Source organism: Lissotriton helveticus, chromosome 11 (assembly GCF_964261635.1).
Source record: "Lissotriton helveticus chromosome 11, aLisHel1.1, whole genome shotgun sequence".
In the NCBI taxonomy this organism is placed as follows: domain Eukaryota; kingdom Metazoa; phylum Chordata; class Amphibia; order Caudata; family Salamandridae; genus Lissotriton; species Lissotriton helveticus.
Window position 1 is genome coordinate 53,663,219 of NC_136072.1, and position 17,325 is coordinate 53,680,543.

At 48.5% G+C, this 17,325-nt stretch overlaps 1 protein-coding gene across 1 annotated transcript in view; it reads right to left on the reverse strand.

Moving 5' to 3' along the window:
• Positions 1-17,325, reverse strand: part of LOC144790700 (solute carrier family 12 member 9-like) — a 525,473-nt gene that overhangs the window by 77,129 nt on the left and 431,019 nt on the right. Inside the window, exon 9 of the mRNA XM_078665423.1 lies at positions 16,435-16,559. Within this exon, the coding sequence (XP_078521549.1) occupies positions 16,435-16,559 (125 nt within the window). The remainder of the gene's footprint in view (positions 1-16,434; positions 16,560-17,325) is intronic.

A 17,325-nucleotide genomic window follows, 5' to 3' on the forward strand; every position in this document is an offset into this window, starting at 1 on the left:
AACAGGTAGTGTAGGTCACTTACACCTTATATTACTAAAAGATCACTAAGGTACTCTGAGATTTTTGATCATCAAGCAGGACTGGTCGTGTAATCCACCGGGCATTTCCCCGGTGGGCTGGTGCCCTTGGAGGCCGGTTTGGGACCCCAGGGCTGCTGCTGGTGCCTCTGTCACTTTTAGCAGCTAACTCAGGTTAACTGGAGCAAACACAAGAGTGGATGGGAGGTTTCAAAAGAGATAGAAATAGAGAGGGAGGTAGGAGTTAGAGAGAAAGATCAGAGATGGGGGAAAGAGACAGCGCCCTGCTCGACTCCCCCCTCCATTTTGTAGCTGTTGTTGTTGTGCTTCGTGTTGACCCGAGCCCGCCCCGCCTCCCAGCCGAACCGCCCTCGCCCCTCCCCCTCCACTATCCATATATGACAGTAGTTCCCGCGCGCAGCGTCCACGCGCAGCGACCGCGCCCAATCCGCGCCGAAGGTGCGCCAAAGGTAAGCCCGTCTATGCCCGTCCGCGCCTGGACCGCGCCCAGCGCCAGACCCCCTGGCCCCCGTCCCTCCCTGCCCCCCCGCATTACCTACGATGCCGCCACCCTCCTAGCCCTTAACCCCGGCCGCGCTCCCAACTGCGTCCAAGCCGCCCCTGGCCAAACCCATGGACCTTTCTCCTGCTTCTCCTGCAAATTCAGCGGCACCGACAACATCTCCGCTACGACCACACCACAGATTCCCGACCCCAACCATCTACAATGCATCCTCCTCAACACCCGCTCAGTGCACAGGCACGCCATTGACCTATGGAACCTACTGGACACCATCTCTCCAGACGTCGCCTTCCTAACGGAAACATGGATGAATACTTCCTCCGCACCAGACATCACCATTGCCATCCCTGGAGACTATAAGATCACTCGCAAAGACCGTACCAGCCACACAGGAGGAGGAATCGCTATCGTCCATAAGAAATCAATCCGCATATCAACCAGCTCGGACGCCAACCTCGCCAACTCCGAACACCTTCACTTCCAGATCCACATCGACCCCAAAACCACACTCAGAGGCACCCTCCTCTACAGACCACCAGGACCCCGCGCAAAATTCAGTGAAGACATCACGGACTTCATCACCCCACACGCGCTCCCCTCCAAAGACTACATCCTTCTGGGAGACCTCAACTTTCACCTCGAAAAGATCAACGACCGCAACACCGCCACCCTCATGGACAACCTCGCCAACCTCGGACTTAAACAACTAGTCACTTCCCCCACCCACATCGCAGGTCACACACTCGACCCCATCTTCACATCCAGCAACCATGTCTCCTTCAGCCACACTACGGACCTCCTCTGGACTGACCACAGCTGCGTTCACTTCACCTACAACAAACCAAAACCCAGCATCCACCTCCAACCTACCCTACAAAGGAACTGGAACAAAATCACCACGGACCAAATCTCCGCATCGCTCCTTCAAAACACCCCAGCCCTCTCTTCTAACGCTAACGAAGCCGCCGCCAACCTCACCCTATGGTTATCCAACACCGCTGACACCTTAGCACCACTGAAAAAACGTCAAAACAAACCTGGCAGCAAGAAGGCCTCATGGTTCAACGATGATCTCAAGAAGTCCAAGAAACTCTGCCGCTCCCTTGAAAAGGCCTGGAAAAAAGACCCAACCACCAGCACCAAGGACGCCTTCAAAAACGCCACCCGCACTCACCACCAACTAATCCGAAAAACCAAGAAAACAGCATTCAAGGATCGACTTGACAACAACGCCCACAACAGCAAGGAACTTTTCAACATCGTCAAGGAATTTTCCAATCCCTCGGCCAACTCCAACGACATCACCCCCTCTCAAACCCTCTGCGACTCCCTAGCCTCATTTTTCCACAACAAGATTGCAGACATCCACAACAGCTTTGACAACCAACCCGGAAACCAACCCACCCTACCATTTGCTGATCATCTTCCCCCCGTGAACACCCTTAACGACTGGAACCCAATTTCCACTGAGGACACCATCCGCCTGATGAATTCCATCCACTCAGGATCCCCCACAGACCCATGTCCTCACCACATCTTCAACAAAGCAGACTCCGTCATAGCACCGCATCTCCGAGACGTCATCAACTGCTCCTTCAACTCCGCCACCTTCCCGGAAAGCTGGAAACACGCTGAACTCACCGCCCTTCTGAAAAAACCCACAGCGGACCCCACCGAACTCAAAAATTATCGCCCCATCTCACTTCTCCCATTCCCGGCCAAAGTCATCGAGAAAGCTGTCAACAACCAGCTCGCCGCCTTCCTCGAAACCAACAAATCCCTCGACCCCTCACAATCTGGCTTCCGAGCAAAACACAGCACTGAGACCGCCCTCATCGCAGCAACAGACGACATTCGAACTCTACTGGACAATGGAGACACAGTCGCCCTCATCCTCCTCGACCTCTCCGCAGCCTTCGACACAGTCTGCCACAGCACCCTTCTACAGCGCCTCAGAAACATCGGAATCCAAGGAAAAGCACTTGAATGGATCACCTCGTTCCTCACCGGAAGAACCCAGAGAGTCCGCCTTCCACCATTCAAATCCAAGGCCTCTGAAGTCATCTGCGGCGTACCACAAGGATCATCACTCAGTCCCACCCTCTTCAACGTTTACATGAGCCCCCTCGCGGCCATCGCACGCCATCACAACCTCAACATCATCTCGTACGCGGACGACACTCAACTGATCCTCTCCCTCACCAATGACCCCAGCACCGCCAAAACCAACCTACACGAAGGAATGAAAGAAGTTGCCGAATGGATGAAACAAAGCCGTCTGAAACTAAACTCAGATAAGACAGAAGTCCTCATCTTAGGTTCATCCCCCTCTGCATGGGACGACTCCTGGTGGCCAGAAGCCCTCGGAAAAGCACCCATCCCGACAGACCACGCACGGAACCTAGGCGTCATCCTGGATTCTTCACTCTCAATGAACAGACAAGTCAACGCCGTATCCTCTTCCTGCTTCAACATTCTTCGCATGCTCAGAAAAACATTCCACTGGATCCCCTCCGATACAAGGAAAATAGTCACCCACGCTCTGGTCACGAGCCGACTGGACTACGGTAACACCCTCTACGCAGGTACTACCGCAAAACTCCAGAAGAAACTCCAACGAATCCAAAACGCCTCAGGCAGACTCATATTAGACATCCCACGCAACGATCACATCTCTGGTCACCTTAAAGACCTCCACTGGCTACCCGTCAATAAGAGGATCACTTTCCGACTGCTTACCCACGCACACAAATCACTCTACGACATCGGTCCAGAATGCCTCAACTCACGACTGTCCTTCTACACCCCCTCCCGCCATCTACGTTCCTCCAGCCAAGCCCTCGCCACTGTACCTCGCATCAACAAGACCACCATGGGAGGTAGATCCTTTTCATACCTGGCTGCTAAAACTTGGAACTCCCTCCCCGCTTACCTTCGCCTTACCCAGAACCACCTAGCATTCAGAAAGCAACTTAAAACGTGGATTTTTGACAAGTAATTCTCCTCCCCTTCCTAAGCGCCTTGAAACCCTACGGGTATGTGGTGCGCTATATAAATCCTTTGACTTGACTTGACTTGACTTGAAAAGGAGACAGATGGGAGGAATGGATGGAGAAAGAGAGCTAAAGTAAAGAAAGGAGAGGACTGGTTTGAGCATTTTTGCCAGCGCTGGTTTTGAATTTCCAGTCCGGCCATGAGTCATCAAGAAGGCCTAGTGACTAAATAGTCAAGATGCCTTGCTTTGGAGGAGAAGGTTGGGGGTTCAAGTCCCTTTGTGGCAAGTTAGTTACTTATCTACTCCTGAAGTTGGAGGACTAAAATGGCTCTTCTTGATATAAAAAAAGCCAATTTGAGGTCATCTTTTTTTACTGTGGTGTCCAACATAGGTCCAGGCTGGCCATATCCATGACATATTTTGAGACAGTCCAGGTAAGGATTTAAATACAATGAATCTAGATGTAACTTGTTTGCATAGTGAGGTGTTATCCTGAAAATTTGTCATGGATTCAGCACTTAAACCTACACTGGACATACCTGAAAAAGAACTAAACTGGGAGTTTGGAAGGAAGGTGTGGTCTAAAATAGGAGCTGTCGCTATTTTGATGGAGGTGTGGCCTAATAGAGGTGGTGTGGTCTAATGGAGGAGGTGTGGTCCAATGGAGGAGGTGTGGTCTAATGGAGGAGGTGTGGCCTAATAGAGATGGTATGGTCTTATGGAGGAGGTGTGGTCTAATGGAGGGTGTGTGGCCTAATAGAGGTGGTATGGTCTAATGGAGGGGGTGTGGCCTAATAGAGGTGGTATGGTCTAATGGAGGAGGTGTGGTCTAATGGAGGGTGTGTGGCCTAATAGAGGTGGTATGGTCTAATGGAGGAGGTGTGGCCTAATAGAGGTGGTATGGTCTAATGGAGGAGGTGTGGCCTAATAGAGGTGGTATGGTCTAATTGAGGAGGTGTGGTATAATGGAGGAGGTGTGGCCTAATAGAGATGGTATGGTCTTATGGAGGAGGTGTGGCCTAATAGAGGTGGTATGGTCTAATGGAGGAGGTGTGGCCTAATAGAGGCGGTGTGGTCTAATGGAGGAGGTGTGGCCTAATAGAGATGGTATGGTCTTATGGAGGTGGTGTGATGTTTGAACCACGTTTGTGGTATGTTCTACTCTAGAGGAGGTATGTTTAGTGGAAGTTGTGTAGTCTGGTGCATGAAGGTGTGGTGTCATCTAGTGAAGGAGGCATGGTTTAGCGGAGAGATGCAGTCTACCAGGGGATGAACAGTGCAGTGGGCACGGTGTGGTCTAGTGGACAAGGTGTGGGCTAATCTAGTGTCGGACGTGTATTCGAGCTGAGGAAGCGTCGTCTTATGGAAGACTCTGGTCTAGTGGAGGAGATTTAGTTTTGTCCAGTGGAGGAATCGCGATCTAATTGATATATCATCAATGTAGACTCAGAATATCTGAGCTCTAGTCCCAGCTTCTCTAATTCACCCAAATCCCTTGATCCTGGGCAAATCACTGTAGCATCTATTGCCTGAGTCACATGATCTGCCTGGAATGAGAATACTTAGAATGAAGCTGATCACCGTTATCAGGGGCTCTCCGGAAAGCGCCGGGACATCCATCTACTCCCGACAGTGAGCGGCAGCGTCTCCGACACATCTGGCGATAACTTCATCTGTCTGCATTATTGATGTTCTGAGGGGGCAGGCTGTGGAGAAGGCCCTTACTGGGAATGCCTCCCTTTCTCTCTCTCTGTCTCTCTCTCTCTGTCTCTCTCTGTCTCTCTAATGTCTCCCCACTCCCCCCTCTCCCACATAGTCCCAATCTATTTAATTACAGTCTAATGTAAGCTGTGCTCACAAAAAACTGGCACTTTGCCTCGAGGAAAGTTTAATAAATTTCTTGCCATTGGCATCCTGGCACTTACTCCTGTTACTGGCAAACACGAGAAGGACATTGTTGAAGGTCATTCTTTCAGGAATCCACTCTGCAGACTGGCTCTGCGGCTACCTGCAGGGCTTGGGGGCTCTGTGGGCACACGTAGTTCGAGGTGACTAGGCCTGGGCGGTAAATTTCGTTCCGCTCGAGGAATTTGGGTAATTTCGCGTTCTGCCGAGAACGTGAAATTGCCCAAAATTCTGTGTTCCGTGACTTCACGAAATTTTATGCTTGTTCGTGTCCTAAAAATGCATGTGCGCAAGATATTTCCCCTCGAGCACGCAAACAGCAATTGCGAACAGGAAAAAAGCATTGCGAACAAGCAATTGTGCGTGTTCGCGGAGATTTTTTACCGTTCCGCGGAGTTTTATGTAACGCGATTACGCAAATTGCGCCCACCCCTAGAGGCGACCAGGAAGAAGTAAGAGGTATGAGTTGAAATAATAGCCCTGGTATTTTCATGACGCTTCACAGTGCCATAAAGCCCTTTCTTATGCACTCCAAATGTTGGCAGATGAGGAAGGGTCTTTAAGTTTTGCCTTCTTCCATCTTGTAGGTGATTTATTTATTTTTATTTTATTTATTTGAGTTTTATATAGCGCTGGCTAGACCCGGAGGTATTAGAGCGCTTTACATAAGGTTCCACCAAGTTACAAAATTACATAAGATACAAGATACATCAGTTAGTAGAAAAACATTTGAGGTGAGGCCTCTTTATTATAAGAGCTGTGACCCAGGTTATTCTGAAGACCCTGGTCCTGGAAGTGTGTTTGAAACCTGGAACCGGGACAACTTTTGCTAGATAAATATCTCCTTTCATACTGAATTATTCCAGCCAATCTGGAATGAGCCATGGACGTTGTTTCACCAAAAGGACAGGTGTAGTGGCAGGGGCATCACTTACACACTTTGACCCTAATTACATTACAGGACGTGACATCACAAGACCTATGACCTTGACGCTTCCCAGGAAGCGATGTCACATAGGGCTGGATGTATCAAGGTAAATTGCGATCGCAAACGATGACAATTTGCAGAATGTCAGCATTTCCGATCGCGATTTAGCTGTGTGCAATACAGGTAAGTAAAAACCCACTCGCAAAATAAGGAATCGCAAAATATGCGATTCCCTATTTTGCGCAAGCATTTAGAGAATCACAATTTGCGATTCTCTAAATGCTATTCTGGGAGACATTGCAAATTGTGATTTTGCTGCGAGCAATCGCAAATTACCACCAACTTCAGGTTGGTGGTAAATTGCGATTTCCTTTAAAAATTCAATTTTATGCATTTTTCAAAGTGCCATGTGGCGCACATAAGTGCATGTATGTGCGCCACATGTGCACAACTGCACATTTCAGGGGTGCAACAGGGTGTCCTTTAGGAACCCTTGCAGACTTGAAATTGTGTGCGCAATTTGCGAGTACCTATTGTGAGTCGCAAATAAGGAATGCATAGGAATCGTTAAATATTAGCAGATTCCTACCTACATAGCAGTTTGCAAGTCCTTAATAGCGATTTGCAAAAAATCGTCATTAAAGAATCGCAAACTGTAACTTTGATACATGTGCCACTTAACCTCTACCTTGAGGACATCACAATTATTGACACATCTGAAGGTTCATGATTATTGCATAATTACTAGAACAACACAGCTCAGGCTAATGATATTTTAGATACCACCTGTATTATGGTGCTGATATGATCTTTGATAGTGATAGCGCCCAATATGGATCCTGAATGGGAGAGAACGCGCAAAGCGAGTGAACCAGACCTCTTGTAGTGGATCTCTTTCTACCTCCGAAAACATTAAAAAAACGAATGAGTGTCCAAAAATGCTTTTTAAAGCACATTTGGCACATGACTTTGCTAAAAAAAAAAATAACATAGGCTCTGAAAGGATACTCAATAAATAATCCAGTCTTTTCATTGTTTGGAAAGCCAATGAAACCTGTCGCCCCCAGGAGTTGACCCCATTGTTTCAAAATGTGCTACGGATGCCCTCACATGCCAACAATTACCTCCATTGTGCCTGGTCCAGCATTGTGTCGAGTCTGCTTCAGACATACCATAGGACAAAAATGTCATACAGTAAGCCAGTGCTAGAATTGTGTTATTAATACCATCTGTATAACACGAGAGACCAAAATTTGGTTTCCTGATCCAAAAATCCAAAATATAAAATAGCCTTTAGGAAACCCGAAGGTATTTTTTTGAGGGGGTTCAATAGCAATGTTAAAATCATCCCACAGCAGCCAAGGGGACTTCGTTAGGGGTGGCCAAGCAATACTCCACCTGTTCACTGAAATCCACACAATTTGGTGGAGTTTTGCGGCAACTCATCAGAATTCCATGGAGCGAGACTCCACGAGCTCCGCCCAGGCCTAACTTCAACAACAGAGGAGTGAAGCATCCTATTCCGTAAACTCAGACTCTCTTTCATAATTTGGCCTCCAGCAGTTTCCTGAGCACCCTGCCCAATGCAACGGCATCTCTCAGCCACGGGTGCAGCATCGTCTGTCTACAAGCTGTGATGGTAATCATTAGCTGGTACAGAGGTTACATTTACAGGTGCCAGCATTGCCAAGCAGGGCAATGCCATTAAATGTTAAATGTCGTCTACTTGTAAAGCGCACAGCTGCCCCAGCAAAGGGGCGTCCCGGCACTGTATACCGCTGGGGAACCCGTCCTGGCTCTCCCTGTGGGATGGTCCCTACTGGGAATCCCCAAGGTAGAGCCAGGCATCCCCGGCGTTGATGGGGCCGTTGTGGAGATTAGGCAAGCTAATGCCCAGAGTTGCCGAGTGGGACCCCAGGTTAGAGTAGGCACCGAGGTGAGAATTGTCGAGTCCTCTGACCCTGGTCCACGACCCTGCCGCGTCAGGAATAGAACCCTGGTCCCGGGACGACTTCTGCTCCCGGGTCTGCCGCCTCTAACCAGTGAGCCACACCACTCCCTTAGGGGAAACCATGCATAATATGTTACAAAACAACTGATGCCACGGATGGATGTCACATTCTCATGCAGACATACCTTGGGTACACTGCCCATGGGCATAACCCGTCGTGCTAGGTCCATTATGAAATCACAAACAGACCGGAAGATTTTGTGGGGCTCGGGTCACAAACCTGATGCGGTGCCCTTCTCATACCATATCGCAACAGTGGCATAGGTACATTTCTGCTTTAGCAGCTTGGGTGGAGGTGGCCACTGCACCTATTGGCATATTAATCTGGGTCTCAGTGAAAGTTGATTAGTTTTATATGTGGCCTATTCTGTCTGCAGGCCAGCAGACAGTCTCATAAAACCTCAGGGAAGAGCAGGGCAGGGCTAATAGGTGGGACCAAGGGCTGTTAAGTGAGCCCATTTCAGGGAAGGAAAGAGAAAAAAAATGATGAAAACATAAAAAATAAAAGTGCAGCAAATAGAGTGAGTGGGGGGAGAAAGGCAATGTGAAAAAAATATGATAGAATAAAAAATGACATTTGAGAGAAACTGGAGAGAAATGGAAGAGGCAGGAAGGTTGAAAACAACAAAGGCAGGGTGCAAGGATGGAGGGGTGAATGAATCAATTATTGAAAAGTTGGAAGGAAGGGTGAATGGAAGGTTGGACGAAAGGGTGTAAGGACAAACGGATGGAAGTAGTCAAGGATGGATGGATCAATGTGTAAAGGAAATGATCATTGAACGATGAAAGGATGGATGGATGGATAGAGGAAAGGTGGGTGGATGATAGAAAGAATGGCTGGATCAATTAGAGCACTTATGGATGTTGGATGGAGATGGAATGTCAATGGATTGTTGGGATAATGAAATCAAGGGGGGAGGGATCAAAGAATGGATGAATGGAAGGGTGGGATGATGAATGAATAGATAGATAGGAGGATGTACAGGTGAAGAGAACTAGCCTAGCAATTGTTGAGCCTACTTGCTTCACGTTATCGGTGTCATTAAGGGTTTGGTTCACAGTGGGGGGTATTTTAATTTTCTGGCTACTCCCATGCATGGCAACCTTTAGTCATGGCTGAGTTTACTCTCTTAAACATAACATCTCACAGGACCAGGCTAAGAATGGGTTTGGGATATAGAAATATAATTCGCAGGCCCCTGAAAAGAGCGCATGTGGTTATTCAACATGCGGGTCCCCGCGTGTGAGGGCCCATTTACAGAACCTCTGTGGCCCCCAGTGCTTATTCCTCAATGCCAGACTACGCATGCCAGGGACTAAATAAAACACCTACATTTAGCCCTGATAAAGCGCGCAGGATGAACTGGAGCTAACTCGCTAGCCCTGGTTTGATGAAAGCGGCTACATAGACTCATGCGCATAAGCAATGCACCGCGCGGGAGTGGGTGGCACGGCAAACCGGTTGAATGAGCCACAAAACTCACAGACCCTGCCTCACCTCCTCCAGTGACATGTTGACATGACCTGGATAAATCTGCAAAAACCAAACAAACAAACGCACCTGAAGGGAAAGCAAGGAGGACTCTTATCTAGCAAAACCATAACTGATAGAGGTGTGGCGCAGTGGCCAGGGTGACTGACTCCGAAACCCGGGGCCTCAAGGTTCAATCCCTGGTGCCGGCGGCAGATCAGCCCAGCACCATTTGACTGGGCAATAGCTTGCTTAATCTTCCAGACGGCCCCCAGCGCCTAGAGACCCTAACGGGTGATTGTGCGCTTTACAAATACTGGACATTTAAATTTACATAACTTGCATGCTAGCATCAATAGTCACCCCAATGAAATGGAAGTATGTTAGGGGACTAATGCGATGGACCACATACTTGTGGAAACCATGGGTACAGCTGGATACATCTCTCATTGGTGCCACCTCATGCCCCACAGACTCCCAAAATAGGAGCGGTAAAATAAGATGCACGTGAGCCGTCCACATGTGTCATAAATGCACGGGAGCTGCAACATCCCCAGAAGGAAACATATCTGGACCGGGTATCAAACACCCCGTAGTGTCTTGTGAGTTAGAGATGACGGGACCCTTTTGGTTCCTGGCGGACTCCGTAGAACAGTGACGTAAGTGCGTGGGTGATAAAAATTCATGATGTGAAATGTTCAGTTAATGGTTACACACTGAGGAGTACAGATGGGTAATACCAAGCTCCGTGTGTGGCATGATCATTTGCATGTACCCCGGCTGGGGAAGATGCCACATACCCCCACACATACAAGAGGAATGGGAGCCACGCATGCTCGCTACTCAGAGGCCTGTGCTCTACTACACAGATGGCAGCTAGAGTGCCTCCTAGGACAGCAGGACAGGCCGTCCTGACCAGAATAAACACTAGACTCTGGTCAACCAGTCCTGCAAAGAGGGATACCCCAACCAGACAACAGCAGCTGTGCAATCCTAGAGCAAACCATTCCAGAGAATTAGAGGGGGGTCAAGATACAACACTGTGTGTAGAGTGGACCCCCTGAGACAAGCACAGCCCTTTGCAGCATTTGATGGGAATGGAAGGGACTTAAAGGGTGGGGGTTTATATATTCCTTGAGAGGCAGCCCCGGTTGTCCTTCGAAGTTGTTTGCAATGGAACAAAGGTGACCCAGGGACCGGACATCTTGGTTTGATGCACTACAGAGGACTCCAGTTTAGCTGCGTGAGTAAAGGAAAGTTTGGAAATAGGAGCAGAATCACTTTACTGAAAGCTTTTAGTGAGGAAACTGCAGGGCTTTAAGTGGGCCGGGTCTCTCAGGTGCTGAGCACGGCAGTTTTTTAAAAGAGGCCTCGAAACGGGTCTCTTTCGGCTCGGTTTCGTGTCCTGGCACAGACGATCTGTTTTTGTCCAGACTGCAGTGACAGGAGCACGTCGATGTGGACACTGCTCACTTCACACTAGTGGAGAGGTTACGGCATGACATCTTGGGAGGTAAGCGTTGTAGGGGAAGGAAAATCCTTTAAAGAGGGCCATTATCTCTCTGGATTTCTCTTCTCATGGGCTTTAAGTGGAAGAGTTTTCAATGTTATATACAACAAGCCATAGTTGCTGCTTATTTATCGTATGCAACTAACAACCATTGACAAAGCCAATAGTCGTGACTTGTTGTAGGTATGATGTTACTTGTTATATCTGGATGCAATGACAGAAACAGCAAAATACAAGTCGGGAGGCACACTATGCTAAGCACAGATTTTTAGTTTACGTGTCTTTTGAGCCACGCCCTAATTACATTGGCCACACCCCTTTGAGAGGCCCTCCGCCAGTTTTTTTCATGCCACTTAAAGCCCTGGGAAACTGTCTGGAATTTCATTTCATTTGCCTGGGAAATGCTGCCAATTAGAGATAATGTTAGCCTTTTAAAAACACCTGCAGGATCCCTCTGACAGAGAGCTACCTAGACCAGGAGAAGGGAATCGAAGACTGCCTGCTGCTGCAAATGGAGACCCAATGTGCCTGACATACGACTGTGGAGAGAAGTGTGTCTTCAGCTCTGTCCTGGATCTTTGAGTCTGGAAAGGTGTCCAAGGGCTAAAGAAGGGATCCTCTCCCTGATCCCCAAGGTCCTAGAAGGCAGGTCCAGCTGGAAAGACTTCTTATCTTGCAGAAAATGTGTTTTGAAGAAGGAAAGTGCACAATATCTTACAGAGCGCCATAGCTGTGATTGGGCAACTGGGCATTTTTACTGAGTAATGTCAGGGAAACCTCTTCCCTGTGCCTGAGAAATCCAAATGACTAACCCAAAGTCAAGTCAAGTAAAAATTTGTATAGCGCACTACTCACCCAGAGGGTCTGAAGGCGCTTTGGGGAGGGGCGTTTCGTTATTTATCAAACAGCCAGGTTTTGAGTTGTTTTCTGAAGGAGAGGTGGTTCTGTGTAAGGCGGAGGTGGGTGGGGAGAGAATTCCAGATTTTGGCCGCTAAGTAGGAGAATGATCTTCCTCCCATGGTGGCTCTTCGGATTCGTGGAATCGCAGCGAGTGCTTGATTGGATGATCGTAGTTGGCCTGTGGGGGTGTAAAAGGTCAGGCGCGTGTTGAGGTAACTGGGTCCTAGGTCGTAGAGGGCCTTGTGTGCGTGGGTGAGGAGGCGGAACTTGATTCTCTTGTTGACGGGGAGCCAGTGAAGGTCTCTCAGGTGGCCGGAGATGTGATTGTGGCGTGGTATGTCTAGGATGAGTTAGGCGGAGGCGTTCTGAATGCGTTGGAGTTTTTTCTGTAATTTGGCTGTGGTTCCGGCGTATAGGGTGTTTCCGTAGTCCAGCCGGCTTGTGACAAGTGCTTGGGTGACCGTCTTTCTTGTTTCGGTGGGGATCCATCGGAAGATCTTTCGGAGAATGCGTAAGATGTTAAAGCATGATGACGAGACGGCGTTGACTTGTTTGGTCATTGAGAGGAAGGAGTCTAGAATGAATCCCAGGTTGTGAGCATGGTCCGTTGGTTTGGGCTCGCTGCCTAGGGCCGGTGGCCACCATGAGTCGTCCCATGCAGAGGGGGATGATCCTAGGATGAGGACTTCCGTCTTGTCTGAATTCAGTTTTAGGCGGCTGTTCTTCATCCGTTCGGCTACGTCTTTCATTCCTTCGTGTAGGTTGGTTTTGGCAGTGTTTGGGTCTTTGGTGAGGGAGAGGATCAGCTGAGTGTCGTCAGCATAGGAGATGATGTTGAGGTTGTGCTGGCGTGCGATGGCTGCGAGGGGGCTCATGTAGACGTTGAAGAGGGTGGGGCTGAGGGATGATCCTTGTGGTACTCCACAGATGACTTCGGTGGCCTCCGATCTGAAGGGGGGGAGGCGGACTCTCTAGGTTCCTCCGGCGAGGAACAAGATGATCCAGTCCAATGCTTTTTCTTGTATCCCGACGTTGCTGAGGCGTTGTATAAGGGTGCTATGGCAGACCGTGTCAAACACTGCGGAGAGGTCCAGGAGGATGAGGGCAGCTGTTTCCCCGTTGTCGAGTAGTATTTGGATGTCGTCTGTGGCTGCGATGAGGGCGGTCTCGGTGCTGTGTTTGGCTCGGAAGCCGGATTGTGAGGGGTCGAGGGAGCCGTTAGACTCGAGGAAGGCGGCGAGCTGGTTGTTGACAGACTTCTCTATGACTTTGGCAGGGAATGGGAGGAGCGAGATGGGGCGGTAGTTCTTAAGTTCGGTGGGGTCTGCTGTAGGTTTCTTCAGGAGGGCGCTGAGTTCGGCATGTTTCCAGCTTTCCGGGAGGGTAGCAGTGTAGAGGGAACAGTTGATGATATCCCGGAGTTGGGGTGCGATGATGGAGTCGGCCTTGTTGAAGATGTGGTGGGGGCATGGATCGGTTGGTGATCCGGAGTGGATGGAGTTCATCAAGCGGATGGTGTCTTCGGTGCTGATCGGGGTCCAGGCGCAAAGGGTGGTGGTGGGGGGCTTCCGTTCGGTGGTGAGGGGAGTGAATTGTTCGCCGAAACTGTTATGTATGTCAGCGATCTTGCTGTGGAAGAACGAGGCTAGAGAGTTGCAGAGGTCTTGAGAGGGAGTGATGTCGTTGGTGCCGGCGCTGGGATTGGTAAGCTCTTTGACGATGCTGAAGAGTTTCTTGCTGTTGTGGGCGTTGTTGTCGAGTCGATCCTTGAATGCTGATTTCTTGGTGGATCGGATCAGCTGGTGGTGTTTGCGGGTGGCGTCCTTGAGGGCGGTCATGTTGTCTGTGGTTGGGTTTTTCGCCAGGCTTTCTCGAGGGTGCAGCAGTTTTTTTTGGAGTTTTTGAGGTCTTCATTGAACCAGGTGGCTTTTTTGCTTCTTGGGTTGTTGTGGTGGTTTTTCAAGGGTGCTAATTCGTCAGCGCAGCGGGTGATCCATTGTGTGAGATTGATGGCTGCATGGTTTGGGTCCGATGCTCTGGCGGGAGGGTTTTGGTTTACCGATGTGGTGAGCTGGTCGGTGATAATTTTGTTCCAGTTTCTGCGGGGGACTTGTTGTGGGTGGTGGTGTGTCGTGGTTTTTCTGAAGTTGAAGTGGACGCAGCTGTGGTCCGTCCAGTGGAGTCCTGTGGCGTGATTGAAGGAGATGTGCTTGCTGGAGGAGAAGATTGCGTCGAGCGGGTGTCCGGCGTAGTGGGTGGAGGTGTTTACCAGTTGTTTGAGTCTGAGATTGGCGAGGTTGTCCAGAAGGGTGGTGGTGTTGCTATCGTTGTTGAAGTCTCCTAGGAGAATGTAGTCCTTGGAGGGGAGGGCGTGTGGGCTGATAAAGTCAGTGATGTCTTCGCTGAATTGTGTGCGGGGTCCTGGGGGTCTGTAGACGAGGGTGCCTCTAAGTGTGGTCTTGGGGTCTTCTACACCAAGGAAAGTTGGTGTAGAAGCAGAGTAACCCCAAGAGCTTGTTGTCACTGGACAATTTGCTTCCTGGACTCGTGGGAAACCCCTTGGAGCTGGACACCATGGGGGCCGATTAACGAACCCTGATCGCTACAACATAACTTAATTTGCCTTAATAAATCCTTAGGCTTTTAACTAACTTGCTTTGGACTTTTCTGTTCTTTATTTCGTAGAAATATTGCTGTTTGGTCAGTTGTCACAAGTTTATTGCACACATTTCAAAGAGGAAAGCCTTGCTGCTGGTGCCTGCTACCAAATGTGAGCCCAGTACTCCCCACAGCCACCAAGAGGCGCTAGACACTGGGGCTTGGTGGAATTCAGTAAGAGCTCATATCAGGACTTTTACCTCACTGGTCCAGCATGCATTTACCCACAAGATACATCATTCTTAAACCATTGGGAGCTTTATAAACCATACCTTTGGGTATCATCTTAGTCCAAACCTTGCTGTGCGTCTGTGGGTTAAACCATTGCAATGCAATCGGGTACATAACCATGTAATGAGGTCTTCTGAAGCCAGCATTAGAGCACCATCTGTGCACTCATGGGACAAACCATTCTGAAACCATTTCGGGCACAATGGCGAACGCCATGCGCATGGTATGCACCATTCATAAATAAATAAAGACGAGCACCCAATGGTACAAACTGCTCGACAACTATAGGAGTTAGCTTAGCAGATGTTGTGCTGTGTTTGTGACTTTGGGATAAACCATTCTCAGATCCATGGGATGAACTTTTCTGAAGCACCAGCTGTGCACTCATGAGATGGTACATTGTGAAACCATTTGAAGCACTGTATCGGGCCACTGGAATTAGGCGTCAGGAGAGGCCCAAATTATGCGGTAGGGTTGAGTACCTATGCTGTAAGAAAAGGCAAATTATGCGGTATACTGTTTCACGTTTTTAAATAATATTACTTTATTATTTTATCATTTTTAAACTTGGTAACGATGTATGAGCATTAATTGCACCTCATTAACAATTTAACACTCAAATATAGCTTTTAAGCACAGAAAGGTGATCGGTCCAGCTCTGCAGAGGGCCTTCCACTGCACGGTAACTTGTGTCACTGCATTTTTAAAAACTTTTCAACCGTTTGAGATAGAAACAATTTTTTTGTTAATCTGCAGATTATGCAGCAGATGATGTATTATGTGGCAAATGCGGCAAATCTATAATAATGCAAAAATCACTGACCTGCACAAACGCATAATTCCAGTGGCCCTATCTATAGTGTATAAAGCCCTGGGATGCACCATTCTGAAACTGGTTGTCCACAAGCTGTGCATCCTTTGTATATTATGTACCTAAACCATTTGGAGCACAGTGGTGTGCACGTGGGATAATCCACTTGAAACTATACATACCAGCCATCTTCGTGTGTGATAAACAAATGGCCTCAGCCTATGACAAACCCCCTGATATGAACATTTGGTATGTTCCATTCCCAAACAAGTAGCTGTGTCCTCATTGGATAAAGTGGCCTGAAGATGGTACGACCCCTGGGATAAACCATTCAGAAATATGTAGGGCATCTTCAGTGCCACCGTGGGATGAACCATTCTGAAGAGAGCAGGACCACAACTGCACTTGTGTGGGACAAACCATTCTTCAACCAGTAGGACCAAACATCATGCAAGGGTGTCTTGGTACAGTACCTGAAGTTGGGGGCAGACGCCCACTCCAGGGCCAAGCACGCGATGTCCACAGCCGCGTACACGAGCAGGAAGAAGATGGTCACAATGGCGGCAATGGTGTTGAGCTTCCCAGCAAAGAGCACCAGCTGTAAAAACAACATTTAAATGAAACATATTTGCTTGAAAATTACTATCTCCACCAATTCACAAATCAAACTGAAAGAAAAAAGTTGGAAAAAGCATAACAAACTTGGACCTTTTAATGTTTACAGAATCATCTGGTTCATTTAAAAGCAACTTTTTGTTTGATATGAAAACCCTGATATAAACCATATGAGACGGGAGACTCTATGGAAGGTGTGACACTTTTAGACAATTTTGGATTTAAGCTGCCAATGATTTGCATTGTGGGACTTGTGGTATGACTTTCTTATAACAAGCATGGTATTTCAAACATTCCAACATGGACCGTGTTGATGCCAAAAACCAAGGCTCGATTGAACATTTCACATTATTTATTTGTAGGGGGGGCGGAATTTGCATAGTCCTGCTACGCAAAGCTCCGCGAAATGGTAAAAAATCTCGCGGAATTGCTTGTTCTGCCTGTTCGCGATGCTTATTTCCTGTTCGTGAACGCGGTTTGTGTGCTCGGGGGGAAATATCTCGCGAACAAGCTTTTTGAAAGTGAAGCAAGCAAAAATTTCCATTCTCCGCGGAATGCGAAATTACCCAAATTCCGTGAGCGGAACGGAATTTACCACCCAGGCCTAATTATTTGGAGCCACTTGAGAGCTCCCAAGCCCCTCCTGACATACTTTGTTGGAGTTCACACACATCATGCATTTAAACAAATAGCAACAGTCGCCACAGTGTTGGCTTTATTTAATAGTAAATAAGACATCCTTTCAGGGA